Below are 27,293 nucleotides of genomic sequence, written 5' to 3' on the forward strand. Positions count from 1 at the left end.
GTCATGCCTTCCTCAATAGTTGTAACACTTTGGTACCACTTTTTAATAAGAATATACTTTATTAACATCATTAATTAATGTCAGGATAATTGTGTTCTTATAGTCAATTATTTTGAGGCCGGGTATAAAATAATGCATAGCTAGTGAAAACCTAACTTTTTAGCTACCTCTTCAATCAATGTATTAACAAATATTATAATTTTAAACTCCAAATAGCACATTATATGTGATGCAATAACCCTTTATGACTGGCTAAAGCTGCATCTTACACCACAGATCTAATGTCTCATTAAGTCAGAATAATTGTGACTGTTTGACAAGCAGTTCCTCGTACTAATCTACCAAACTCTGCAGTAATAAATGTTAATAAGCGCCTCATACTTTACCAAGGTACTAATGTATGTGATAGTGATCTAATAATTATACGTGAAGGAGGTGCCCAACCCTTTTAGTATTGCACAAAAAGCATCACGGGGCTCAGATATCCTGACTTTTTACTCCCTAGTGAGTGAATCCTACAATCCCCTTGAAGCAGAGCAGTAAAGAAAATGTGCAGATGGCCCCTTTAAAAGTTATGAAGTCTTTGTAAAGTACGCCTTTTCAGAAAGTGGTACCAGGACTAACTTTATGGATTTCCTTCCATCGTTATCATGAACACAATGCCTCTATGGCCTCGCTCCACCCTGTCCCATCCACCCCTGCCTTTGATCTCCGTAATGGGGTCCCTTCAAAAGAGATCGGCTTTCAAGGTGCCAATAGACAAAGCATGAGGAGGGTCCCTGTGATGTAGTCGGAGCAGAACAGTCTGAACTCGGACTTGTTTTACTACACCACTGCAACCAAGTGGGGACACTCAGACCCCCCTGACGGGCCCATAGAATCGTACAAAAGAGCCTACATAGCCGATACTGGACACCATGAGCAGACATGAGAACACCGGTGTTGTTTAGAGTTAAAACCGGTTCATCCCGTGATTCCCCTCAATCAGTTTACAATTTTAAATTGAATCTAAACTTTATGGTGAGGTTAACTTCTGCCCCCGGTCTCATTAAAGACACCGGTTGTTAAGCAGAAGTTATAAGGCGACATGTTTAGTTGTTGTTTCAAACTGTAAGAGGATCAATGGCAGCAAGTAGTGGTTTCCTCTGAAGGTAGGAAAATGAGCCCTGATGTTGCCAACTCTGCTGACTGTGTGCAGACTCCAACCGGAATGAAAAGAGGGGGAAACATGCACAACCGGCACAAACTGAACCAACACCGGTGTTTTACCTCGATTACTAACCCACAGTCACATTTAGAGAGGTAGAGCAAAGACAGAATGACAGGAAGAGAGAGACAGAGAGAGAAAACAGCTGATCCCATTCAACCTACCAAGTCTGGTCGGAAAATACATTCATACATTCTTCATGTCATTTTCCCCTTTATTCCTTTGCTTATGTTATTGCAGAATGGTCAGACCGATAGTTTTATTTTTAAGTTAAATGGTTATATTCATTGCTTCGTTCTCCGTGGATGAGCGAGAGGCTCCTCTAGTCCCAATCCAGTCAGCGCCCTGAGGAAAGAAACAGCATTATTCCCGCATCATTGCATCCCTGGCCTAAATCCCTACCAACAAAACCCACCACCTAAAGATCTTAGTGGGACAAACTACTAAAATCCCACGCTCAAACCAATCAACTATAACAAACAAATACATAAAACGATCAGAATGAAGGAAATGTGCATGGCATATGTGAAAACATCTTGGAATCTCAAGTGTTTTGCCTCAACACACAGATAAAACCGTGAGGATTAAACACTAGGCAGTAAAAGTGAAGTGCTCTCACCTCAGCCCCTCAACAGGAGTACGTCCTCACTGAGGCAGATTCACCCCGGGCAGCAGAGCTGGCTGTGTTATAGACCGGGAAACAAACACAGAAGGGGTCATTATTGTAACATCAATGCCTCAAACAGCACTGACCTTCCACAGGCATTCCTATTAAGAAGTGGAATGGAGGATAATAGTCTTCCTCTGTACTTTAAAGCATCTGTTCCTTGTTATTGCCTGCTCCTCTGCTAAAGAAAAGAGAAAATACAAACTAATGGCAGAGTAGCGCAAAAACAACCAACTGCTGTGTGCATGTGACTCTTTGCAGCTTATATAACATGAGTGAAAAAAACATGTTTAACAGTCTGATGAGCGTTATCCGACCTTGCAAAGTAAAGCAATGTGGTTCCTCGACTACAACAAAAAACCATAAATGTCTTTTGTAATCTGTGACCTTGATTTTCTTTCTTTCTGAATATTAACCCCCTCCCAAGGGCTCGAGATTGGAACAAATGTATTTACAAAGTTGTACCTGATGAGCCCTGGAGCCTCGCTACAACAGACCGTTCGCCCTGATTCCTGTCATGCTCTGCCTGTGAGTAAAGCCGTATAGAATAACAGGTCTTCACACATAGTCTAAATTGAGATGGGCCTCAAGGGCTCATAGGAGCCACACAAATGTGAATATGAGAGCGAAGGTGTCAGAGGTGAGGGGTCGTACTCACCATCACTCTGAACCTTTCTCAGGGTGACGGAGGGCGTGGAAATGGCTGAGGCACGGAAGTTAGCAGGCAGGGTCTCAGCGGAGTCGGAGGTCACGCCCCGAAGGTCTGTCTCTCTAAACATCTTCCTCCAGGAGGGCGAGCGGCTGAACGTCTTCACTCCATCCTGCCAAACAGACAAGTGTGTGAACAAAAAGATGGCCGCCCAGACAATCCTTTACTTCTTACGTTATATCTGCTATCATGCTGACCTCATCAGGTCGTCTTTCGGTTCCCATGGCGAGGAGTGAGTTGTACTCTTGCTCCAGGAGCTGTCGGGCCTGCAGGGGAAACGTGATGCAGAGCTTTGAGATTCATTTGGACTACAGATGACACATTTTCAGGAGCGGTGTGCTTTGCTGCCATTCATTAATCCGGGCTTAGCACCTCTCTATGTTTCCTGGCTCTTAAATATATAAAAAAATCCAATAGATCCATTTTACGAAGGAGGTCTCTGCACTAACGCCTCTTCATTAACCCATTACCTGTGTGCTCTGGTTGGGAATCTGCAGCAGCAGGGCCAGGTCAGTGAAGTCGAAGGTGTCGTCTAAAGCCAGCAGAGCCCCATGGATGCCGCTCTCACGCAGGTTGTCGCCGTACTCCTTCAGACCGATGTTCTGCACCCAGCACATCACACGCTCATTCGACCACACCATCACATCTGGGAGGGGAGAAGGAGAAGGTGAAGACATGGAGAAGAAGCATCTATCTGCAAACAACAATCTGTCCACGTGTCGTTTCTTAATATTCAGCTCACTTCCTGAACTTCTAGATAAATGAAACCGACAAATGTCTATTAAGCGTATAAAATGGAGAAGGTTAAATGACCGTACTGATGAGAGATCAAGAGTAATAGGGAAATCTTCCTGCTTTACTGATTTATTCTCAAACTTGTCATAGACAAATTCAAAACTCACAAATTCCCTCACTTGGGGAATTCTTCTGTGAGGAAATCAGCCAAGACTAACTCGCTGTAAATGTACAACACGTGTATCCCAAGGCACAGCAGTGGGAGAGGGAGTGTTCTGGGTTTGTTTAATGACTGAACATGAGGATTTTTTTGCATTTGCAATGTTTATCCAGCTACATTTAATTAGAGAGAGGCCATTTATAAACTATTCTAAGTTAAAGCAGAGGATGTAGTAACCAATGGGTGGTCCGAACACCTCTCAGCAGCATGTTAGAATGCACAAATCAAAGAAAAGGTGTTTTGTGATTGCCACTTTTTAAATATTGTTTGTATTTTTGTATACCTTTATTTCCTGTGTTAGAGCTAATGTAAGAAAGTAAGTGGTTCTGGGGCTTTAATTAGTTACTACTTGTGACATACTTGTAAGAGTTGCGTTGAAGCAAATGGCACTGCTGCCACTATTCATACTTGAATAAAATAACCCACAATCTGGTGTAAAGCAAGTTGAAGTGAGGCCGACAAAACTGTTAACGATCTAGCGCTTCCAATGAAAAGTTGTAAACTGCAGGTCTAAATACTGTATATGATTGAATTCTTGGTATTTCACTTTTTATTCTCACTTGCAGAGCATTACAAATGTTAATTGCATTAAACTTAACCAGGATAAAACCAAAAGTTGTATAGCTTCTAGTGCAATTACTTTTAATCTTGCTATAACTGCACTGTCTTTAATACTATACTAACCAAATCTTAGCTTAATTAGTTATTTAGAACAGATTATCATATAATGAAAATGTGCTTTATAACAAAATCAGTTGTTGGCAGTGTAACGATGTTAAAAAGTTCTGTTCGTGTCTGATAACTATAATATGTATTTTGTATTTTAAGTCCATATGAGCAAGGTGTTGCTGCATGGCACACAAATGAACCTTGGAAATAAAGGAACTGATGAACAAATAAATAATTGAAGCGAATATAAATGAATGGGTTTGTATAGTCTGCTTTAGATATGCTTTGAACAAGGCAATAGCACAACCTGAATAGAGGAATTAGTTGGTTGGACACGGTCATAGAGACATACAATACCATGAGTAAGGAGATAATGGCAGAGACAAAAAGAGCTCACCTTTGTTCTGGTGGACGCTCTCCTCCCTCCTCCTCTCCAGCTCCTTGCGATCGTAGTTCAGTCGCTTCAGGCACATGATGCCGTAATGCAAACTGACCCTGGGAGAGGTGGAAGAGCCAGAGGGTCAGAGCAGGTTAACTGAGGGCGTGTATCCACTCTCGTCTCTACTCAAAAGGCATTAACACAATCCGATACCTTTGACCCCGGGACTTTTTTTCAAGAGAACTTAAAAGAGGGCCTGGCGACACACACCTGAGCAGTGAGAGCGTCACAACAACAACTATCCCTACACGTATTTTAGCAACGTCACGCAGCCACAGAGAAAGACAGTCATCGTTTGTTTATATGTGTGCAGGGACGGACTGGCCATTGGGAATACCGGGAGTTTTCCCGGTGGGCCGGTGCTTTTTTTTTTTTTTGCCAAAATCCTACCGGCCCACATTTGTAAGTGTTCCGGCCACCCCCTTTTCTTTTTTTTTGCTTACCTAAATCCTACTGGCCCACATTTGTAAGTGTTCTGGCTCCTCCCTGGAGGGGGTGTGAGTGCCCACACCCCCTGTTAAATTGTCTCACCCACATTGAGGATGCTTACTACGCCCATGTTTTATTCCATGCATCAAGTCAGGAAAAATTGGGTCAAAATGTTATTGCATCAATGATCTGTTAACATTAAAATAAATAAATATATGCTGTAACTATTTTGCTCTAGGCAACTCAAGGGCTCAGGGAATGTGATTACTATGTGAGTAATGGTCCAAAATAACATCAAATGCATAGGGTTTTTTGTTAAGTAACATACTTTCGTCACCGGCCGGCCGATACATGCCGCGCATTAAGTGGCCCTGTCTGTCAATTAATCCCCGGGCCACTTTTCCCCCCCAGTCCGCCCCTGTATGTATGTATGTATTTGTGTACAGCTGTTGCAACTATACAGAGCTTTAGCAATACTGTATGTAACTATGGTCATGCTAATAAAACTATTGAATTGAAATTGAGAGTGAAATCATGAGAAGTGACCGAGCTCTACCTGTGGAAGCTGTCCACCATTTTGAGCTGTCCTCTCAGCTCCTTCTTGGTCAGGTGGTCCAACATGCGAGCATCCACCAGGGACTCCATGAAATAGCTTCGGTACTGTGGCAGCCCCAGGCTGGGCAGCCAGTCGTTGCCCACCCACTCATGATTCATATCGCCATAGGCAAGGATCTGGAGGGGACAACCACAGATGATCAGCGCTGAGTCACGCTCGGCTTCATATCTGATGCAGGTCGGCAGCTCGTGACTCACTTCGGTTAGTCTTACGAGAGATTGGATTACTGACAAGCATGCATCATGTTGTGGTAACTCTGACTTGTCAGTTGATCCTTACCTGATCCCAGCTGAACTCTTTGAGCTCCTGCAGCAGTGAGAGACGAGAGGAGGCAGACAGAGAGAGCCAGAGAGAGTGATGTTGAGGTGGCAAGAGAAAAAGGAGCCGGGGTCAAGAGCAGGGTGGAGAGATAAAGAGATGATGGAGGAGAAGCAGAGGAGGAGGGTGAAGCAGCAGAAGGGAAAGAGGACAAAAGGAAGGAATAGTGTGTTAGTGAACGGGTAATTCATTGGAAGCAGTTCACATTGAAACAGCAACCAGAGGGAGAGAAGAGGCTCAACACTATGTCCTGGGCACACAAAGATATAAAGTGGCAGAAATTCAAAACGAGATAGAGAGAGAGATAGCAAGAGGAAAAGGGAGAGAGGGGAAGAGACTCATGAACGTGATTCAGAACAGACGAGATGCTTAAAATCATTCTAAATAATATAAAAAACATGAAATAGACAGAGAGCACTAACCTGAGGCTTGGTGGCTGCGTTCAGGGTCTCCATCTCTGCGTGGGTCATCCACACGTTACTGGTCGACTGTGAACAATAGAAAGGTAAAGCGGTGAGATTAAACTTTTTTGTTGCTTAATAAAAACAGCCACATCCCAATGAGTCGGCCAACCACAACAGCAGACTGCTTTCTGCTTCAACCCGTTTATGAGAAGGGAAATCTGTTGAGCAGAATTGTATCAGTGGTCAGTTTTCAACATTTTAACTCATTAATATAGTTCTTACTGTAAATAAAAAGAAAGCCAAGTGAAGGATTGAAGCAAAACCAAGGCAAACCAAGACTTGGCAGTAGAAGATTGTCTATGGTTATTTGTGACTTCTATCTGCCTTTGTAACAGGGAGACGCGGAAGTACAAAAAAACGCGGAAGCACAAATGCATGTGCGTGCCGAACCGTTTTACAACAACTTTCAACATCTGGTTTGTCTTTGTCGCCATGTGAGAAGGTAGCATTTGGTAAAATGTGGCTTTTGTTACCAAGCTTTGTTTACCGCTACCAATTTACTGTCACTCTCCTATGGAAACACTTATAATCTTTAATATTTTAGACATTTATCATCTTCAGGAGTTGTTTCATGTTCTATATTTCCCTTGAAAAAAACTGCTTTTCATTTAACATCTTAGCCATTTTATATCATACTCTAAATTAAAGTGCCATTGTTAGTTTCTGCTCCTTAACATTTCGACCAATTAGAAAACTACAACCATCTGGTTCAACATGTGCCTTATATTGCTAATATGAATGCACTGTTTGGGTTTTATTAGCAAACTCAGCATGAAGAAGGTTTTTGAAATCTGAGCGCTCTTTCATTTAAGGCTTCTTTAACTTTAATCTTGTAAAGATGTTGCGTAGACTGGGATTTTTTTATGAAGTGACAACATTTTACAGTCATAATTTCACTTTCAATGTGTGTGTGTGAGTCTCACAGAGCGAGTGCTGGCAGGGGCCGAGGGGCTGGTGAGGGAGACCATCTCCTGGATGGCCAGCCGCAGTTTGAGGCGGTGAAGCGGGTTACTGATGCCGATCTCCCGCTGGATCTCTGTATCCGACAGGTTGGCCATGATGGCGCCGCTCTTCACGTTGGAGCGACAGGCTGCGACGTACCAGGCCGGCATCCCCACCCACAGCTGGAAGGAGGCAGACGACAGATTCATCGAAAAAAGGAGAAAATATGAGCAAGAAAATGTTACATGATTTTTATGCAAAATCCTCTTTTTCATGTCTTTTATACATAAACATGTGTCCCCTCTGTGGAAAGAGATTCTGAAAGGTTCAGGAAAAAAAAAAACTCTCACTTCTTGTCCTGATCCATTTATATAAAAACCTGTCTGAAAATGAGCTGATCAGATTTTGGCCACTTTATGATGTCATGACGATTTTTAGCTAATGTAACCATGAGCCAATCACCACCCCCCCCCACCTTATCACCTGAATCTCCTCCTAGAGCACCATTGTGTTCTTTTTAACCAAATATCTCTCAGAGGGGCGTGGGGGGGGCTCCTTCTTTTCATCTAAAGTGACAGACAGAGAATCAACACTTTTGAAACAGGGCTGAAACAGAGAGGGTTATGGGTAATGCTGCAGTGATCTGTTTGGTATTTGGAGCCACACACTTCAGAGACATGTTTTGTATCTGAGACCTATAATATATTGATGAAAAACAGTATAATAGGGGACCTTTAAATGATGCTGTTGTTTATTAATCATCTCCCACTTTTTAGGTTTCTCTAATGGCACAATACCTCCAACCAAGATACAACAGTGGGCCCGTCCCATGATGCAAAGGGAAGTCCTTGGCGACATGCCTCTTCCAGTAGTTCATGCCTGATAAGAAGAGGGGTAGTTACAATCTGGTGCCAGTAAAGTCAAAGGTAATAATAATAATAATAATAATAATAAAGTGGCATTTGACAGGTTTATGTTTTTTATGTGGAAGTAAATTACATTTATTTAAAAGCATTTAAATAGTGATACCATCTGCCATAAATACAGGCTTGACTTATGGCACAAAGGAAGTGCGTCAATCATTGCGCAATCTAAACCAGAAGAGCACAGCGCTTTTGTTTTCCCCGGAAGCTATACTCAGTTACTAAAGATTTTATGTAAGTCCTTTGCAGTTATTATCCCCTTTGCAGGAAACCAAAATGTAATGTGTCCTGTGTTTTGTTGCCAACTGGTTTTCTAAAGAAAGTATCAAGAACCATCTCCAAAAGTTGCTAAGTTGTCAGACGTCATTATATGCTCATTTGCATATTGGAAACGTCATTGCATTTGCTTTCTGCTTTTGCTAGAAGATCGTTGGACTGTGATTACTCAGTACTTTTGCAAATTAGTTAAAGAATAATATCTCTGAATATATTTCTTCCCATAAAAAGTTGCCATGAGTACTAAACTCTGAGGAAAAAAGAAAGCACAGTTATGTTTTTGAAGGTGGCACCAAAAATAATACCATTTGGAAATGCTATCAGCAGAAGAGTTGAAAAGTTGCATATTGTCACTTTAATCTGATAATGATCAAAACAGGGGAAATGATTCACACACTTCTTCTTGCTGCGGCGGTCTTTATCTGCTGGACCCAGAGTCCCAGTCTTGCTTATGCCCATTGCGTCTCCAGAAGCTGAGTCTTCAGAGGGTGTCGATGCTGGACATAGGTCAAAGTACACAAAAATGAAGAGAATATATACATGAATACTTTCAATGACTGAGCCAGTGTTGAAAGAAAAATGGTGACATCTGTTTACCAAGAGAAGAAGATCCCTCCCGCCCTGGTTGGCCCATCCTTCCTTTTTCCTTCTTCCCAAATAGCCGACCGATGGAAGACTTGATGCTTTTCTTCTTACTGGACTTGTGCAGAGAGTCTTGGCTGCTGTTGGAGCTGCTGCCATCTGCGGAGAGACTGGGATGGACAAAGGAAATCACTGAGGGGGAAACACCAGAATGAGCAATAAACTGTTCTGTTTTATGTATTTAATGTGCGGCTGCCTTACCTGCGAAACTCCCGGGGGTCATCGAGCATCGCCCCTGGGTGGGTGAGCGCCATTCTGTCCAGTCGCAGCGCACGGGGAGTGGAAGGAGGCGTAGAGTCGAGAAGAGCCAGGGACCGGTCATCCTCTTTGCTGTTCTGTAGAGCAAAATGTAAAGCATGCAATTTAAAGAAACTACAAATGTACAGCTTGGAGCCATTATTTCTTCAGTACAGTTGAATTATTAAGAACATTCAAGTTATATTTGATTACTAATAAGTAGTTACCTACTCTTTCAGAAATTGCTGAAGTCAAGGCTTCACAACCGTGGTCCATAAATATATATGACTTTATGATCACTATTTCAACTTCTTATGCACATTCTATGAGCACAAGCCAAGAAAATGATAACCCATAACATTACACTGTTGTACTGTAATAATCTTGGGTCCATTTACTTCTGCTTTCTACCAGTAAGTAACTAAGTACATTTACTCAAGTACTGTACTTAAGGACACATTTTGAGGTACTTGAGTATTTCAATTTTTTGCTACTTTGAACTTCTACTTCCCTTCAATTCAGAGGTAAATCTTGTACTTTTACTACAATACATTTATTTAATACCGTTAGTTACTTTTCCGATATGGATTAATGATATAAAACATAATCAATACTTAAATACGACTAAAAAACAAACAAAAAAAACTAGCTGCACCTTTACCAGCAGTGATGAACACATGAATGCATCAATAATTGTAATCAAAACATATGATATATATTATTCTGAAACGGCCCAATCTGCATAATGACTACTTTTACTTTTGGTACTTAAAGTATATTTTGATGCTAATACCTTTGCACTTTTACATGAGTAACCTTTTGAATGCAGGACCTGTACTTGTAACAGAGTATTCCTACACTCTGGTACTTCTACTTTTACATAAGTACAAAATCTGAGTACTTCTTCCACCTCTGCTTTCTACCCTATAAAAACAAAGTGGGCCTTTACTACCAATTGATTTTGGTCACTATTACCCATTTTTTCAAAACGCTTCAGTTTGTTCATTGCAGGAGTGGAAGATTTTTTCTCTGCTTCTTAACTTGAACCATTCTTGGCATTCTGTTCTCAACTGTTTTTATTGCACCATCTTTTGAAATCCATCCTCCTGTTTCGGAAATGCTGGAACCAGGGTGTCTGGCGCCATCCGTCATACCATCCTACAAGTTACTTGACTGAAACTTGCCCAATCGAACATGCCTGTGTTCGAGAATAACTGAACTTCCCTGACCCTGTCGGCATGATTTACTTGTGCTTTATTTTCATGACTCACTGTCTGGAGGAGCTGTTTGCATAAACTAGGAGGTGAAGTACAGAGGCGAGAGAAAAAGGTTATCACGGGACGGGAATAGAAGCCGTACTTGTCTGTCATTCTCTCGGGCCGGGGAGTGAGGCAGGCGAGGGGTGGAGTGTCCAGAGCTCGGGGGGGAGGGAGAGGCCAGGGTGGAGGAGGTGATGGACGTGGGGATGAAGCCCCGTCCTGTACTGTCTCTTCCCAGGGTGGATGGAGGAATGGGGGGACTGTCCAAAGCTGTGACCCGGCTCTCGATCTCTTCGGCCCGCAACTCAGTGTTCTCCTTCTCCTCCTGGATCATTCTGGGATTGAAAGTAGAGAGCAGAAAAGAGCAAGGAATGAAATATCAGATTGGATTTATGTTGAATTAATCAAACACTGGACAGCTAAAGATAGAAGATAGTTTCACATTTGGGAAAATCAACCATTCACCTTTTAACTTTACAAATAATCTAGACACAACTCTTAACTGAAAGGCTCTTAATGTTGTTACGACCCTGGGTCGTTATGTGTATTGTGTGCAGATATTTCTTCCTCCTTCTGTATTTGTGTGGCTGCGTGTGATTGAACAGGTGGTGTCCGGTTGCTGATTGGCTGCCCTCGACAGGCTGATTGGTCCACCTGAGGAGACGGGAGCATTTTAAGCTGCAGCCGTGCAGTTTCTCGGCACTCTCTCTGACTCAACTTCTCCTACTCCCAACTCTGCGCGTGTTGAGATCTTTGTCCCGTTGTGTTGTGTATGGTACTTACATTTTACCGTATACCGGTCCTTCTCTTCTGCTGTGAGACTGTGGAAGAAAAGCTGTTAAACCTGTCTTTGTAGACACAAGTTATTTTTCTCAGGAGTGCAAACCCCTTTTTTCTTTTGGATTATTTGTTTTCTCCTGTTTTAAGTTAGAGTAGGTAAGAAGCCTGTATATTTATTTTTCTCATTCATTAGGTAAGATTTTGTGTTAAAGGTTAGTTCGTTTCGTGGTTTTGTTACTCCTGTTTGTTACATTTGTAATCAGACTTTCAGCATGTTTTTTTTGTGAAAGTATTTTTGGATTCTGATTTGGTAAATTAAATTTACCAAACGACATTCTTTGTCTCGGCGTCCTTGTTCTTGAGAGCGGGAAAAGTGGGGAGAGAGAAAACTTTGTGCTGCGCCTAGGTTCCCCTAGGCCTGGGCGTAACAATGTAAAGTATTGTTAAGGTTGAGAAATACAAATGTTACCATATGCTTGCAGTCAGCAGTCTTTTAGCCTAATTTACCATAAAGCCTGGAAACATTTGGAAACACCTACCTTAATTCTTTTCAAAGTTACAAAAACATGCCGACCAAAACCTGTAAAGTAGTTTGAACCAGCACTGCATCGAGAAGCTACAACAGTAAAATGCTGCTTGAGAATGATCCCTTTTACTTAGATAGAGGCTTGTAGTTACATTGTGGTATTGGTACTGGTATTAATGGTCTGAGTACTTCCACAACTGAAGTTTTTCCTCGACAGTGTGAGAGAGGTGTTGATGTGTTTATTTTTGAGCCTTTAGTATTTGTGTGGCTGTTGTATCAGACTGCATTACGTAGTGAGCTATTTCTAACATCCCACCCAGCTTCCTCACTTGATCTCCTTATTGATGGCCTCCAGCTGTTCCTGCAGCATGATGGCCAGGGTCTGCACGTCCGTCTGTCCGCTGGGGGACATCAGCTCGGAGCCAAAGCGAGGGTCCCCGTCGTCCTCGTCGTCTGAGCAGCCCACATCTAACCCTGGCTCAAACCCGGTCCCCAGCAGAGCCCCGCTCTCCCATTCTGGGTACTGCACACAGAGAGTTGAACTGTAGTTCTTTCATGGAAAAAACAAAGTTTTTCATTAATATATGTTTTTTTATTGTTCCCTTTAATCAGAATGACATAGAAGATAAAGAAAAACATAATATTAGTCTGCAAGGGAAAGAAAAGGTAAAATAATCAAAAAACGACAAAAATTAGACTAAAATCTACTTCTCTCACATTAAACTAGCTTCCATAACAAATGCAAGAAAAGTATATATTTTTTTTAAGGTGTAAAGAACCACACATCAATGAGTCTTTGGATATTTTTGTTTTTTTTGGTGGGTATTTTTCACCTTGGTAGAGTCCTCTCTAGCCGAGCTCCAGCGAGCCCGATGACTTGGCCTTACCACCCCCCCAGTGGAGGCGTTACCAAAGTGATCCAGGTGAGAGGTGGAGCCTGTTGGGAGCGACCCACTCCCGTGGGAATACCGCAACTCCAGAGCGCTACCTGGCAGGGAGCGACTGGAGAGAAGGAGGAGAAAAAGAGGATAAAGATGACACGTAAAGGTAATATCAGTAAGACGATTAAAACACACAAAAACACAGAAACAAAAACCCAGCTAGCAATATGCCAAGTAGTGCATATTGCTAGCTGTGTTTGCTATCATATGCAAATAACTGGTTTACAAGTGGCTGTAACTGTCAATACCTGCAGATTAATAAGTGCTCATTTGAAGTGTTGGATCATATATGTGTGTTTGGGCACTCTGCCATCAGTCAGTGTACATATCAACACTGTTTTAGTCCTACAGAGTGCTGACAGTTAAACGCCTCCAACGTGGAGTGATTTATCCACCATGCATTACAAGATAAGAGACACAACACTACAGTCATTCATGTCTGACGATGCTACAGGCTCATAATCATGGTTAGAGTTTCCCTCTTGCTGTGTTTAAATGGTTACACACCTGGAATAAGAGCCCCCAGGCCTCGCTCTCAGCTGATCTAACTCCAGCTGCAGCCGCTCCAGCTCCGCTATCAGCTGATCCTGAGGGTGGAAAAGAGACAGAGTTGGTGAAAAAAGTCATTTACGTCTACTAGCTTTCACTGAGAGTGAAGCGTAGAGGCTCGGTCACCTTGTTTGCTAAGAGATCATCCTGGAGTTTCTTCATGTTGGATAGTTCTTCAGACAGGGCATTCTGCAGGTGGAAGAATAAGAAGCTTTATAACTTTAAAATGACAACAGTATATTCTTAATAAGAAACTGTACAGCAGGGTTGGGGAATGGCTGCTATATAACGCAAAACACCTACTAATACCGCAAAGGGAAATCGGTAAACTAAACACAGCAAAGCTATTCCAGTCAGTGCTTTCAAAAGTGTGTTTTCCTGCTGCCAGATTTACAGTCAATATGCTCCTTCTTAGAGGCCGACCACTCAGAAGAAGCTTTGGTTGAATAAAAATAGGGTAAAATAGGCCAAAACTATGATTAAAGTGCTGATAATGCACTGAAGAAGGCATTTTTTGTAAAGAGTGTGTGCTCCAAATGGTGCTTTAACATTAAACATTTAAAAAAGATTCTCACTGATAACTCAGATGTTTCACACAAGCAAAAAGTACTCATGTTTGTACTTAAGAAAGTGAAATAGATGTCCTTTCCAACACTTCTGGATGAGGTGTTCATGACTTTGAGATTGTTTTGAACTTGGACTACCTTAAGGGCAGAGATGTGCGTAAACATACCTGACACCAAGAGTTTATTTGGGGATAAGGGAAATATGTTTAAGGGTCTTGATTTGGGAGATTCAGAAATGTTTTGCTGCCGATCAAATGCTGTGAATTCTCTCTTTAGCCTGAGCAGTCACCTTTTCTTCCAGAGCGGCCATCCTCTCCTTCAGATGGAGCTGCAGCCTCTCGTTGGACTCAGACAGCAGCTTGTCCACTGTGTCGGAGAGACGCTTGTTGTGTTCATCGTTCATCCTCTCCCTCTGCCTCGCCTGAGGGGGAGAGAGAGAGAGGGGTGAGAGAAGAAAAGAAATGAGTGAGAGGAGGGTTTGGGAAAGAGAGGGTGGGAGGAGAGTTAATAACAAGCATGCTGCTTGACTGAGAAAGACAAAGATTTATATCTGAAAGTGCTCAAATAGAGGGTTTAGAAAATTAGTGTGCCTTTGTAAAGGCTGACAAAAGGAATGTCATGAAAGAGGGGGAAGATGGAAACAGAGCAAAATAAAAAAGATGGAGAAATAGGCATGACTCACCCTCTGTAGCTCCTGGTTCTTCTCCTCCAGTTGCGCCTCCATCTGTCGCAGTCGCTCCTCAAAGTTACCATGACGCTCCTCCGCCTGGATGATTGGAGAGGAAGGAAGCAGGGTTAAAAGCCTGAGCCGTGTTGCGACACTAATACAAATTAACACAAAGGAAACAGCTTGTTGACCGAGTCTACCAATTAGTTGCGTGCCTGTACAGATCACAGTGTAACAGAAAACAGTGTGTGCTTGTGTCTAACAGGGAATTCATCCTATCCTCGCATGGAAGCCCTCTTGCCTGAACATGCAAGAAGTAAGTGTGGCCATTCAAGAAATCTGGCTACCTGGAAGAGAGCAAATGTACTTTTGGCATGCGTGAACATTGTGTTTACAAGATGGCTGGAGGTAAGCATTGAGCGATTAAATCAGTCAATCATCAAGTACGGTTCTTGACGTGTTTAGCGCCCAAGGATCAAATAGCTGTGTGCTGGCTTTCATCTGGAGATCGTTTGGTTATGACTTCCTGGCACTGCTGGATGAAAATATTTAGAATTCATCTGTCATTTGTCATCTCGTGCTCTTTTTTTCACCATATATATCTACCCATGCCTACATCAGTCTACATGCCGACATATGCCCACAGACACACTCAAGCAATTGTATCCGGGCACACATGCATGCACTTATCGGTGCAGTCAGGTGAAAATAATGTTATTCTCAAATTGTATGGGGACAAAAGAAAGTCTGAATGTCTGAGAAGTGCACCAACAGGGCAGGTTGGTTTGCAGACTCACGCACACAGACAGACAGATACACACCTTGTTGAGTGCTGCCACTCTCTGTGCGAGCTGGGCCTCGATTTCTGGCAGCGTCTCGGCTCTCTGCAGAGTTTGCTGCAGCTTCTGTTTGGCATCATCCAGACGCTCCTGAAGCTGCCGGTTCTTCTCCTCACCCTGCAAGAAACAAAACAGGATGAGGGCGAGTAAGGGTGAAGCTTGGAGAGTAAGATTGCCCAGGGCAGCAGATATGATTAAAGCGACTGGGGGAAGACCACAATCCTTTGAAAGCAAGTAATGTGTGCCAACGTGAAAAGTGGCCAAGCTATCAATCAACAGCAGAAACAGGAACACACACAGGGATGAAAAAGTAGTTCCCTACCTGTCTGTACAGAGAGTCTTTGCTGGCCAACTCATTCTCCAGTTTATCTTTTGTGTCGTGGAGAGACGTCGCCTCCCTCTGGGCGCTCAGGTACCTGCAAACCAGAACAAAGCGTCAGACAGAAGGAGCAGTGAGCAGAGGAAGGCACTGAAAGTTCACGGAGAGAACACACCAACCTGCGTTCTAATGTGGTGATTCTCTCTTCCATGTCTTCCCTTTGACAGAGCGCCTGCGAGAATTAAAGTGGGGAAAAAGTATGTTAAGATTCTGATGCAGAAATACAAAGTACCAGACAGAGAAACTAGGAAAGGGCAAATGTCAAGTTGAAATCATCAAAGGGAATTCACTGGGCTTGAACAGCTATTATCTGAAGAATGATAATGACTAGTTAATAGTTGTTGACGGCTCTCAGAAGCACCCACTTACGCAGTTGTACAAGTCAAAGAGAGACGTGGCGAAATAAAGGAGAAGCGAGTGACGAGAAGCAGTTAGATGTGGAAAAGGTTGTTAAGTTAACTGACTCAACTACCTTTCATCCCCACTGGCTACCAACACACTGACTGATTACTAATGGCACTGTCACCATGGCTACAGGGGAGGCTCCGTAACAGTAACAGTGGCTGCTGCCAAGTAGGCAAATGGGTTTGTTACCATAGCAAACTCTTACACATTTCTGTGAGTATGAGAACTCTTTGTGTCGCTGCGACAGACACACATTATGGTTTATTGTCCGTCAACAGCTCGGCGAGTCTCACCTCTTTCACGTCCCTCTGTAGTTTCTGGTTGGCCTCCTCCGATCGGGCCAGCTCCCTCCTGGCGGACGTCAGCTGTTCCTCAATCTCCCCGACCTGACGGAAACGAGAGTGAGGGGATACAAGGCTGAGCGAGCACACGTCATTTTCTGACTGTTAGCATCCCATGGCTAGTGCTGGTGGAAGCATTGGACCATAAGAGTGTAGGGCTGCTCAATTAATCGTATTTTAATCGCAATTACGATTATGGCTTGCAACGATTACGAAAACAACGTAATCGAAACATAACGATTATTTTTTTATTATTAATTTATTTTTATTTTTTATTATTGGTTTTTCAGTTTAGTTATACTTAAAGTTCAGGGTAATCAACTGTTAAAAACAAACTTCACATTTTTTTTCTCCAATAAATTGATGTTTTCAAAGTAAATGGATAATCGTTTTTTTAATAATTGTGATATCAATTATATTATATCCCAAATAATCAAGATTATGATTTTTGCCATAATCGAGCAGCCCTAGTTTCTAGCAAAACATCTTTAAGAGATGACATAAGTAGCCCTACCAGCATTTGCCATGGTGGCCAAAACATTTTTATTTGGTCTTAAATTGTAGTTCAACATTTATTTCCTGTTACTTCTGGACCATGACGGTGGGCCAGCCTTTAATGTTTAACTGAGTGGAATATGTTGGATATGTTTTACCAAAATGTTGGCTATATGTTAAGGACTGCAACATGTTTGTTGATCTTGTTTATTGGTATTTATTATTTTGATATTATTTATTTAAATGTAGATATGAATGTATAATTTATTTTATTTTGTATTGGTTTTTCAGTTGATTACCCTGAACAGTTAAAAAGTTCAAATTATTATTTGTATTTGTTTTAAAATACAATAAATGGATATTTTCAAAGTCAATGAATAATCGCAATTACAATTATTGACCCAAATAATCGAGATTATGATTTTTGCCAAAATCGAGCAGCCCTATAAGAGTGTCTCTGAATGGAGTACCTGTCTGCACATGAGAGCCAGCCTCTCTTTCAGCTGACCCAGCTCTGACCTCTGCCGCTCTATCTCGCCCTCTCGCTGCCTGTCCACGTCTGCTTCATCCAAGATGGTCGACGGTCCGTTGGGAAGCCGCTGAAAGAAGAAAGATTCAGTTTAAATAATGGTTAAATGGTAATATAATATATGGGATAAAGGTCACCCTGGGTTATGGGTTACACATTGTTTGCTTACAGTTTTGGATTTCGAAATAAAAGCTTAAGACATATTGGAAAAAAAACTTAGGAGCAATTCCCACCCAACTCTAACTCCATTAAGGAGAGGATCATCACAACATGAAAAATGTATGGTTCTTCTATCATAGAAGTTAGGATAAAGTTGCTTAGAATCATGGGACAGTTAACCTAGTGAAGACACTCATTTCTGGCTTTGAGAAATGAACTGCATACCTTTACAAAACATTTAGAAAGTATGAACAACGTAAAAACTAAGTAAGGATTACTGAAAAATTCCATTGAAGTGATTAAAAAACCTGATAGCATGCAGGTCTATCAGGGATGTCAAATTAATAATAGTTTAGGATTTTTCATGCTGAAACTTCAAATCTAATAGAACTCTGCTTGAATTTGCAGTCTTCTTGAGTTGTTTCTGTAAACCATAAGCTGACTTTAACACTCCAAATTCCTTATGACGCATTTATGTTTCTGGAATTGTTTCAGGAATGCATCCCATTACCTCTTTGCCATTTTCTATTCCTTGCGTCCGTCGCTTGATTTGTTCCCTTAAAGACAGAACCTAAAACAACACAGAGGAGAATCGTCAGGAGAGACTCCATCGTGTGGATGTGGAAAGCCTTTATTGTCATCATACAAAAAACATACAATGAGATTTTGTAGAGCAACCCTGTCACAGCGCGCAAACGTAAACAGAAAAACAAACCAGAACGTGGCCTCACCTCTTGAGAGGAGGACTGCAGCTCTTCCTCCAGCGACGCCACTCGCTCCAGAGCCACCCGTAGTCTCTCCCTCACCTTCTCATCCAGAGCTTTGTGGTGCTCAAACAGGGATTTGAGTGCTTTTAGGACCTCCACCTCACTGGAGACCCCGGCTGGAGATTGGGACTGCCTCTTCACCACCGTCATCCTCAGGCTGCGCTCGTGACGGGACACCAGGCACTCCAGATGTTCGAGCAGCAGCTGGAGACACATGGGGTTCACATACAATGCAACCTTAGTGCACCTCGTGTCTGATGTAAACAGTTTCAGATGATTAGAGACCATTTTCTACTGTGTTTTTTTTAAGAACTGGTCAAAGTGAATGCCAAAAGAATCCGATCAGAACTTTAATTGACCCAATAAATAAAGAAGATAATGTTAAACAGACGTATAAGTGTTCTGACCCGTGTGTTGTTCCTCTCCGCCTTCAGCTCAGCTATCTCCTCCTCTCGCTCCAGCAGCTGCTCCCTGCAGAGGTTCAGCTCTTTGGTCAGCACTGCAAACTCCTGCAGGGTGACAAGAGAGAGCTGTTATTGACTCCATGCCACTGAATTCATGATCACTGTATCGCACTGTATGTTATTTTGTTATAAACTTTATTTTCTGTATAAACTTTCCCACGTGCCCTTGCCTGCTTTGACTTGGACTCCCTTTACCTCCCAGAAGGCCTTTCATAGGGAGGGCACACATTTAGTTCAGCTGGCTGGTTTCACTGCTGAAGGGATTAGTAACAAGCTAGCCAGAAAATGAAGGTTTAGCGGTCTTATGTTTTCTTTGTTTGACTTTTTATTGATGTCTATTATTTCACATTATAAGGACAGTTTTTTGAAACCAACAAAAAATATGGTTCATGGGATAATCAGTAAAAGAAGTAATTTTTGAAATGGCCTTTTTTGTCCCGTCATCTTTAGGTGGTAAATATCATCTGTACTTAGCCCATCAGAGATGTGTGTAAGATAGAGAGATGTGAATGTTGAACTGAGACGAAGAAACAGGGTTACTTTTGTTATTTCCTTCCAGAAAGGTATGTCTTTATTCATGGCTTTATTGCATCAAATCTGCAAAGTCAGTACAACATTTATATTTCCTCTGTTGCTAACTTAATCAATGTATCTCCTGTTTGATTGATACATGTTGAGAAGGACTGAAACCAAAAAATGTGGATCAGTAAAAATGCTGATACTGAACTCCATGGCACCGTCTCAGCATTTACCTCAGGTTACCTCTTGTAACCTCGGACAATCTCTTTCAAAATCAACATACAGCATTTGCATAAAAACAAACAAAAAGACTGCAGACTGTAGCGTTTAATGCCAATACTTTCCCTTAACTCACACAGTGCAATAAACTACAGTTGTCAGATCTTGAATCCATTAGCATCTCACATGTTCAGCCTCACAGACTTTCATTGCATTACACAAGCATGCACAGACGTGTATGTTTGAGCCAAAAAGCGCACATACAGTATAATCTTTGCCATATCTACCGCAGTGTTCATTGTTAACAGCTACTGGGAGTTTTAAACCCAGCCTCGATATAAAATCTAACAACCAGGTTTATTACACATGCTCCACCTTAAATCGGTTTAATTGCACAATAACAACGGCGGGCTGTGAGTTTGCCCGTCATTAAAACAAGCGCCTGGAGGTTAAACAAGCATGAAAGGAACTGGAATAAGGCCAGCACTAATTTTTTATATTTACAGTTGACAGCAGTCCAATTAAATTGCGATTTTGCGTAATTCAATTCAATTATATATAATGTAACGTTAGCTACTTTATGATAAAGTCATGTGGCTTTGATTCAAACGTAATGGTGTCTTTGGCAAGAATCTACAAAGCGAGGATGATGGCATTATAAATTGCAAGTCTCACTTTCAGCAGAGATAATTTCTTTGTATCTGTAATCGCAAACTCCCCCTGAACACGTGATCATATGAACACATAGTGAACCATGGGCACTCGACCATGCACTGAATGTCCTCTCTGCTCGTGTGTGATGGCGTGATACACACATGACACAGAGCATACGACGCTCCTCCGCCACATGTGTGCCCAGTCATGTGTGTTTTTGACAAATCTGCTTATGCAAACGAGCCACTGATGCACGGCGGTGCTGCTGTTATCACAGTTCTGTGTTCAGTTTACCCACACATCCACCAACAGGCGCCTAACCTCACACCTTCTTCGAGCCAAAATGCATTTAAAATGTACAGTCAGTAACACTTTCCTTTTCTCACTTCGCTAAAATAGGGGAGGATGGAGAACGATGTGAAAGGAAGGAGCTTATTTGAAAGAAATGGAAGTACCGTGGGGAGGATCAAGGAGGAAATTGCTGTGTACAGATGGCACGTTCAGGGCCCAAAGGATATCATAATTCTGGGATTAATTCATGTAAAAGATGGAGTGAGAAGGACTCTTTCTAGATCATTTTTGTCGATTAAAATCACTGTGCTGACATTCACCTCTTTTAATGCTCTCCCCCATTTCCCCCTGTCATGATACACACCATCTAAAACAGACTCTGGAAGCCACCTTATTAGTATGCAGCAATATGCAAATGGTCTTGATTTGTTAGTCTCTGTGTGTTTCATATCACCAGGTTTTTTTGCTGTCGGTTTCTCCATCCCTCTCTCCTATTTTTCTCTCTTGGCAACAACTAACACACACAGACGAACTCGGTGAACTCATCTACTGTAGAATGTATCACAGCGCTCCATGTGTTCCTGTCTGTGTGTGTGTGTTTCTGCAGATGTGTGCACCATATTGATCTCCTCTTGGTGAGCTAATGTGGCGCTTTAATGTCCATTCAGTCTGTTAGATTGTGCGCCGCTGCTACGTCTGTTATTTCCTTTTTAATTTTCAGGAGCTACCACAGAGGAAAATAGGTACTAATAATGAGGAAGGCATTACCGTCGCCCGAGGCATCCGACAGTACCTGAAAATAGAGATGGGGACCTTGTATGTTGAGTGGAATTACGAAAATGATTAGCTCTCGGGCGCTGGGATGTGGGATAATGTAATAATTGGTTCCTGTACTACAGTGGCAAATGCAACATTTAGTTATCATCTCCAGTTTGGATCGTCCCGGTTTTACTTTAACATTACTTTACAATCACAGGGTTACAGATCCAATCCAAGAGATTTGTTTGAAAAATCAAGAATGTTGTTGCTGCTCTGAAAATATGTACCACAAAACTAGAATCATCTAGAAGAAAGAATAGCCTGTTTTGAGATATATGGTCTATATATTAATATGTATTACGTTCAGATTATTCAAAGAACTACTGAGTTTTTCAAAGAACAAAGACTTCCTTTAAATCTCAGCTTTTGCCAATATACATACCTTGCAACATTAAAACCACATACCAACAACTACGTTCAGTGGTCAGAGAAACTGACTGATCCTCCAGCATCATTAAGTAAATCATTTTTAAGCTTGGTATAACGTTTAGAGGCATTGGTCCATGATTATTTCTATATTGGGAGACATTGCTTACTTTTCTGGATTATAACTTAAATTAAACATGTAATAAACTCATCAAATAGCCACAGTCTTATTCCAGCCATGTTTTACCTTCATGATGTTAGCATTACACGTATAGCATCATCTAAAGGGGTTTAATGCAAGAAAATAAAAGTGATGTGGATATATTGGAGATACGATGGTTTCTGTTTGTACTTTGAACTCCCCAGCGGAAAAATAAAATGATCCGACTCAGCGCCACCTGGACCGGCTACAACATTAAAACCCTGCTAACAGGTTAACACATCAATAATTCAACACTGTGAAAGGAAACATTTTCACTACGAGTTATTTTGATACAAAACAATGACGATAAGTGTTTCCTTTCACTGCACATTTTAAATGCTACTTTCTCCATTTCCTTCCCATTTTGGTTTTGATGCTTTTGTATACAGTAAGTTATTGATTGTTGTTCATTTCCAACACTGCTGCTCACAAGGTTGAATCCTGGAGGTAATATGTTATTCTGGTATTCTAATTCTGGCTGTGGCAGTTAGCTAGCATGGTCAGCAAGATACCTAACCCTAAGTTGCTCCCAATGGTACGGCCAACAGTCTGTGAATCTGTGTAAATCTGTGTGAATGTGTGTGTCCCTGCGCAGGTGGCACCTTCTGTGGCAGTCTCTGACCTGTATGAATGTGTGAGAATGAGTGAATGCTGATTTGTATATTATGTAAAAGTGCTCTGTCTGAAGGCTCGCAAAAACTGAAAAAGTGCTCTACAAATGCATTCCATTTACCATATTGTATATGTTTATTGAACTGCAAAATGCAATATCATTCATATAGCATATAGTGTAGCAATTTGGACTATATTATGTAGTTTTGTGTTTTGATATAACATGTTTAACTTCACTAGACTTGAACATTTTACCCAGCATGAGACACAGCTAAAACTGTATCTCAAATGACATTATCTACTACTTGTACCTAAAGAAGCATTTCACCTGAACTACACACCAGTGTTAGTCAGCACATACTGTAGAAGCACAATACAATATACTTCTATCTCAAGCTTTACCCAAACTATTAAAGCTAACAGCTGAACACTAATAATCTTTTCCCTGCTCTAATGAAAGCAGGAAATACAAAGAACCTTCCTTATAAGAGCTTCTTCACAATGCAAATGTATAATGATTTATGAACATGAACAATATGGGGCCAGATTTCCAATTTTCACTTATCATCGTCTATATTTTTCCCTGACTGATAACGCTTCAATCGTGTGTGTAATAAAATGATTCCCTGCATGCTATTGTAGGATGTGCATGTGTCTGTTCACACCCTAGTGAGTAACAAACATGTGTGCGAGATAATGACGTAAATATCCAGCATGCTTTGCATTAAATACAAGATCTAACGGAAGTTTTTGCTCTGACTGAATTGAGCTCTTCATCCCTGTTCACACGTATGGTAAAAACTAAATGTGTGTGGACACTTTTCTACATGTTTTTTTGATAAATCCTTAAAATGTTCAACAATTTATTATAAATGATCTCTTGCTTGCTAAGGTTTTGCATGTGGTATTGCATGGTTTAGAAACTGGTGAGCATAAAGCGAGATAAATGAGACCTGGATTATTTTTGCACGAGATGTTTGAGAGTTTCTTAACAGATGTTTTGATATAGTTTTGCTGTTGTTAACACAGCCGCCATTTACTTAAATTCATCAAGTTTTTATATTATTCTGTCTCAAATTCAACAAAACACGTGATGAGTAATTAATTTACAAATGGTAATGTTGAGGATGAACTATTCCTTCAATTATAATACTAATCACAACACCCTCTCCCAGATTATGAGCAGTTGAGCTGAGATGTGTGAATGTAAATGTTTCCTCCACAGCTATAGCACAGTATTAAGAAAGCATTACGGGATATCAACACTAGTGAGGTTGTTTCAGGTGTATCAGCAGCTCCCCCTGTCAGACCCCCAGTCATGGTACCTGTGGCAGGGCGATGGACAGCTGCCTTTGGAGCGACTCCTTCTCGTGGCCCAGGTCTCGCAGGCGGAGGTGGGCGGTCCCCAGACAGTCCTGGGTCTCCCTCAGGCTGTCAATCAGCCGCTCCCTCTCCGTCAGCATGTTCACCATCAGAGACTCCAGGTTGCCGGTGCTGCCCCCCTCATCACTGACGCCGACCCCACTACCACTGCCGCGGGAATCCCTGTTACCATAGCCCCCTATGCCTCCAACACCTCCGCCCATGCCTCCTCCGCCCCCCCCAGGGGAAGACGAGCCGCCTCCTCCTCCGCGCCCGTCCTCGGAGATGGTGGGCATCACCTCGCACATCATCTTGAAGCTGGGGTGTGAGAGGCGTTATCTGAGAGGCTGTCTACGACACTCGAGCGCAGCTTCTGGAGAACCACGGTCTCTTCATCAATCGGCCAACAGGTGAGGTGTTGATCAGGTGGTCTTTCCTCTCAAGTTGATTGGGTGGCAGGAGGGACACGGACAGTGAGAGTGAGAGATAAAAGTGTGGATAAGAGGAGGTATGATGAGTTCTGGTGAAGGGTGACAGGGGCTGAGGCTCTGCTGGGGATGGAGATTTGGGGAGGGAGTGCTGGGGAAAAGGGGAGAAGTGCAGGTTTGGTGAATGACCTCTGACCCCTGGCCCAGGGTTTACTGAGATGAGAGACAAACCTGGGAAGAGAAGGAGAAGAGAGGGAGAGGACGTTATTTAGACAAGTCTGTGAATGATGTTCAAATTTGATGCAACAAAATTATGGAGTAGATTATATAAAAAGGCCTGTTTCCCACAGGGTTGTGATCTCTCGTAACACACGCACACGCGCGCGCACACACACACACGCGCGCGCACACACACACACACACACACACACACACACACACACACACACACACACACACACACACACACACACACACACACACACACACACACACACACACACACACACACACCTTTCCCAGGCGTTTCTCCAAGAGAGAATAAGCATTGCTATTGCAGCAGAGCTCTCTCTACCACTGACTGGCATCGCGATATGTCTGGAGCATTTCATCCATCAGTGCATGTCTCGGCTTCGAGCGTCCACACAGTCATTATATTGAAAATGAATGCGCATGAACCGTCATAAACACACAGGCCTTTAGGTAGCAGAAAGATGCGGCGCTGTTTCATACATTCATGTCGAGAAAAAGGGTGTCATCATGAATTGTAATTATGGGCTGAATCCAGGGGGAAATAGGCTTCTTTCTACGGCTCCGGATAACATCTGTTAAAAATATTCTGGGGGGATCAGTAGGCTTATTATCCTCAGGGTGTCAGGGTGGGATATGACTTGCTGTCTTAACAAAATAAATGGCTTAAATTGGGGGGAAAACAACCTATTTTTGCATGTAGGGCTGTGCAGGATAGCCTCACACCGCTATCAAATCATGGTAGGAGGTGCCAATCATGCTTTAAATGATGAAGGACTAATTAGCAAATCAAATCAGAAGATATCACGCAATTGGATTCTCTTTTAGTGATATGATTAACCCTAATGTCGGAAAACGCTCCGCCGCTTTGGCTTTATTCCGACTGCAAGGCGTCTATTTCCTATCAACACCCCACTTCCCCCCCTCCCCACACCACCCTTCCTCCTCCCCCCCCCACCCATAAAAACAGCTGGACGGTCTAACGCACGGCTAGGTCTGTGAACCCGACATCACGGCGGACATCACGGCGGACATCAGCCGCTACCAAACGGGTTGTGTGTCTTACCCTCTCCATGCCCGACAGAGAAAGGAAGTGAAGGCGCATCGTGGCCCGGTTCACTCCATCAGAGCACCTGAGAGACGGAGGCTGCAGCTCATCCCCGTTACAGCCCGGTTACAGCCTGCCCCATCCCCGCCCTCCCTCTCTGTGCTGTGGGAGCGATGGAGCTGCTTCGCGTCAAGCTGCACGAGGTAAACACAGGCAACGTCCGGTCCGGACTTTCAGAATAAAACACGCAGGTATGCAAAGAGCTGGTCCAACCAAGATACAAAAAAAAAGAGTTTTTGTCTTATATGTGAACAACACTTATATAGGCCTACCTATAGTCCTACTTCGAGTCTCTATACGTAAAGCAGTCTTTTTTTAAACATATCTTTTAAATAGTATAAATATTTAGGTTATTGCGCTAGCTTATTAACACAGTCTTACAGGTAGCCTACTGTGTATGCCACCTTGTGTTTGACTTCACAGAGTCTTGCTAAGAATTAGCATATTGGATATGTCTTATCATGATTTATTTCACTGTGAGTCCGTGTAAAGATGACTAGATGAGTAAGCACTAGTTTTATTTTATAATGCTAAAATTATAATGGGGGGAAACACATTTTATTTGCTGCACACCTTTTTGAACTAGTTTCAATTTACTGTATTCTAGTCAAGGATTTTTACCTTTTCAAGCATCTTAAAATCTAAAGACTATTCAAATTACATTAAATAAAACTAATTAAACAGTCTTTTTTTTACTTTTAGAAACAACCATTTGGGATTCAGTACCTTGCCTGAGGACTCCGACGTGTTGGCTACAGGGGGTGTGAATCAAACTGCCCACTCTCAGATAGACACTAACATCAATATCTGGTTTATCTCATAACGGCAAGCAACTTCACATAGTATATCTGTTTGTGATTGGACTTTCTATATATCACAAGTCAACAGGACAGACAGAACAGAGCACCAAACCAGGACAGGTGTAATGCCGCATTAGTATATGGCTTGAATTGCCTCCTTGTTGCCATATATGTTTTTGTTCAAATGTGCAATATAGTATCACACTGTTAAAAGGTGAAAAATGACTGATACTTGAATAACTGAAAACTTTATTCTGAAGTCGAATCAGAGTGCTTCCGGTCACATTCGTTAATTTTCTGTGTAACTTCACAACCTCCCATCGTTTATCTTCCCTCATCCCTACTCCTCGGTAAAGATGCTGGGTCTTAAAGAAACAAACTCACACCGGTTATCATCAAGTTAACTCCTTAGGTCCTTATTTTAATTTCATACTGCACTTTACTTCAGTTGTATACCTTATGACACAAATGCAATTGTCATTATCAGAGGGACAATTATTTCATT

At 42.1% G+C, this 27,293-nt stretch overlaps 1 protein-coding gene across 3 annotated transcripts; it reads right to left on the reverse strand.

The window, feature by feature from the left end:
• Positions 1-47: 47 nt before the first annotated feature.
• On the reverse strand, positions 48-26,054 carry ppfia3 (PTPRF interacting protein alpha 3). 3 transcript variants are annotated; one of them, XM_010781482.1, is made up of 31 exons: positions 25,947-26,054; positions 24,167-24,862; positions 19,103-19,204; positions 18,660-18,899; positions 18,440-18,499; positions 17,711-17,839; positions 16,698-16,790; positions 16,119-16,171; positions 15,943-16,036; positions 15,603-15,737; positions 14,797-14,880; positions 14,404-14,535; positions 13,675-13,737; positions 13,507-13,586; positions 12,892-13,060; positions 12,388-12,581; positions 10,853-11,087; positions 9,458-9,591; positions 9,212-9,366; positions 9,012-9,111; positions 8,213-8,294; positions 7,397-7,597; positions 6,432-6,497; positions 5,971-5,997; positions 5,632-5,807; positions 4,605-4,702; positions 3,054-3,229; positions 2,781-2,849; positions 2,533-2,695; positions 1,827-1,888; positions 48-1,552 (listed from the first exon to the last, which is right to left on the reverse strand). In XM_010781482.1, exons 2-30 carry the CDS (start codon positions 24,512-24,514, stop codon positions 1,836-1,838), a joined length of 3,711 nt encoding a protein of 1,236 aa, XP_010779784.1. In that variant the 5' UTR covers positions 24,515-24,862; positions 25,947-26,054; the 3' UTR covers positions 48-1,552; positions 1,827-1,835. The 3 variants fall into 3 exon arrangements, with proteins under 3 accessions (XP_010779784.1, XP_010779783.1, XP_010779785.1); XM_010781481.1 differs by having other exon boundaries at positions 12,388-12,608; XM_010781483.1 differs by lacking the exons at positions 48-1,552; positions 1,827-1,888; positions 2,533-2,695; ... (2 more) ...; positions 4,605-4,702; positions 5,632-5,807 and having other exon boundaries at positions 5,984-6,259; positions 12,388-12,608.
• Between the last annotated feature and the right edge of the window lie 1,239 nt (positions 26,055-27,293).

The sequence above is a fragment of the Notothenia coriiceps genome, unplaced genomic scaffold (assembly GCF_000735185.1).
Source record: "Notothenia coriiceps isolate Sejong01 unplaced genomic scaffold, NC01 NC01_scaffold00023275, whole genome shotgun sequence".
NCBI classification, from domain to species: Eukaryota; Metazoa; Chordata; class Actinopteri; order Perciformes; family Nototheniidae; genus Notothenia; species Notothenia coriiceps.

Bases quoted from the DNA above. Each gene is read 5' to 3' on its own strand.
- ppfia3 (XM_010781481.1), bottom strand. From the start codon at position 24,514: ATGATGTGCGAGGTGATGCCCACCATCTCCGAGGACGGGCGCGGAGGA. The intron at 14,881-15,602 runs GTGTGTATCTGT...CCAATCATCCAG, and splicing joins GAGTGGCAGCACTCAACAAG to GCGGAGGAGCGTCATGGTAA. The intron at 2,850-3,053 runs GTAATGGGTTAA...TTTCCCCTGCAG, and splicing joins TTCCCAACCAGAGCACACAG to GCCCGACAGCTCCTGGAGCA.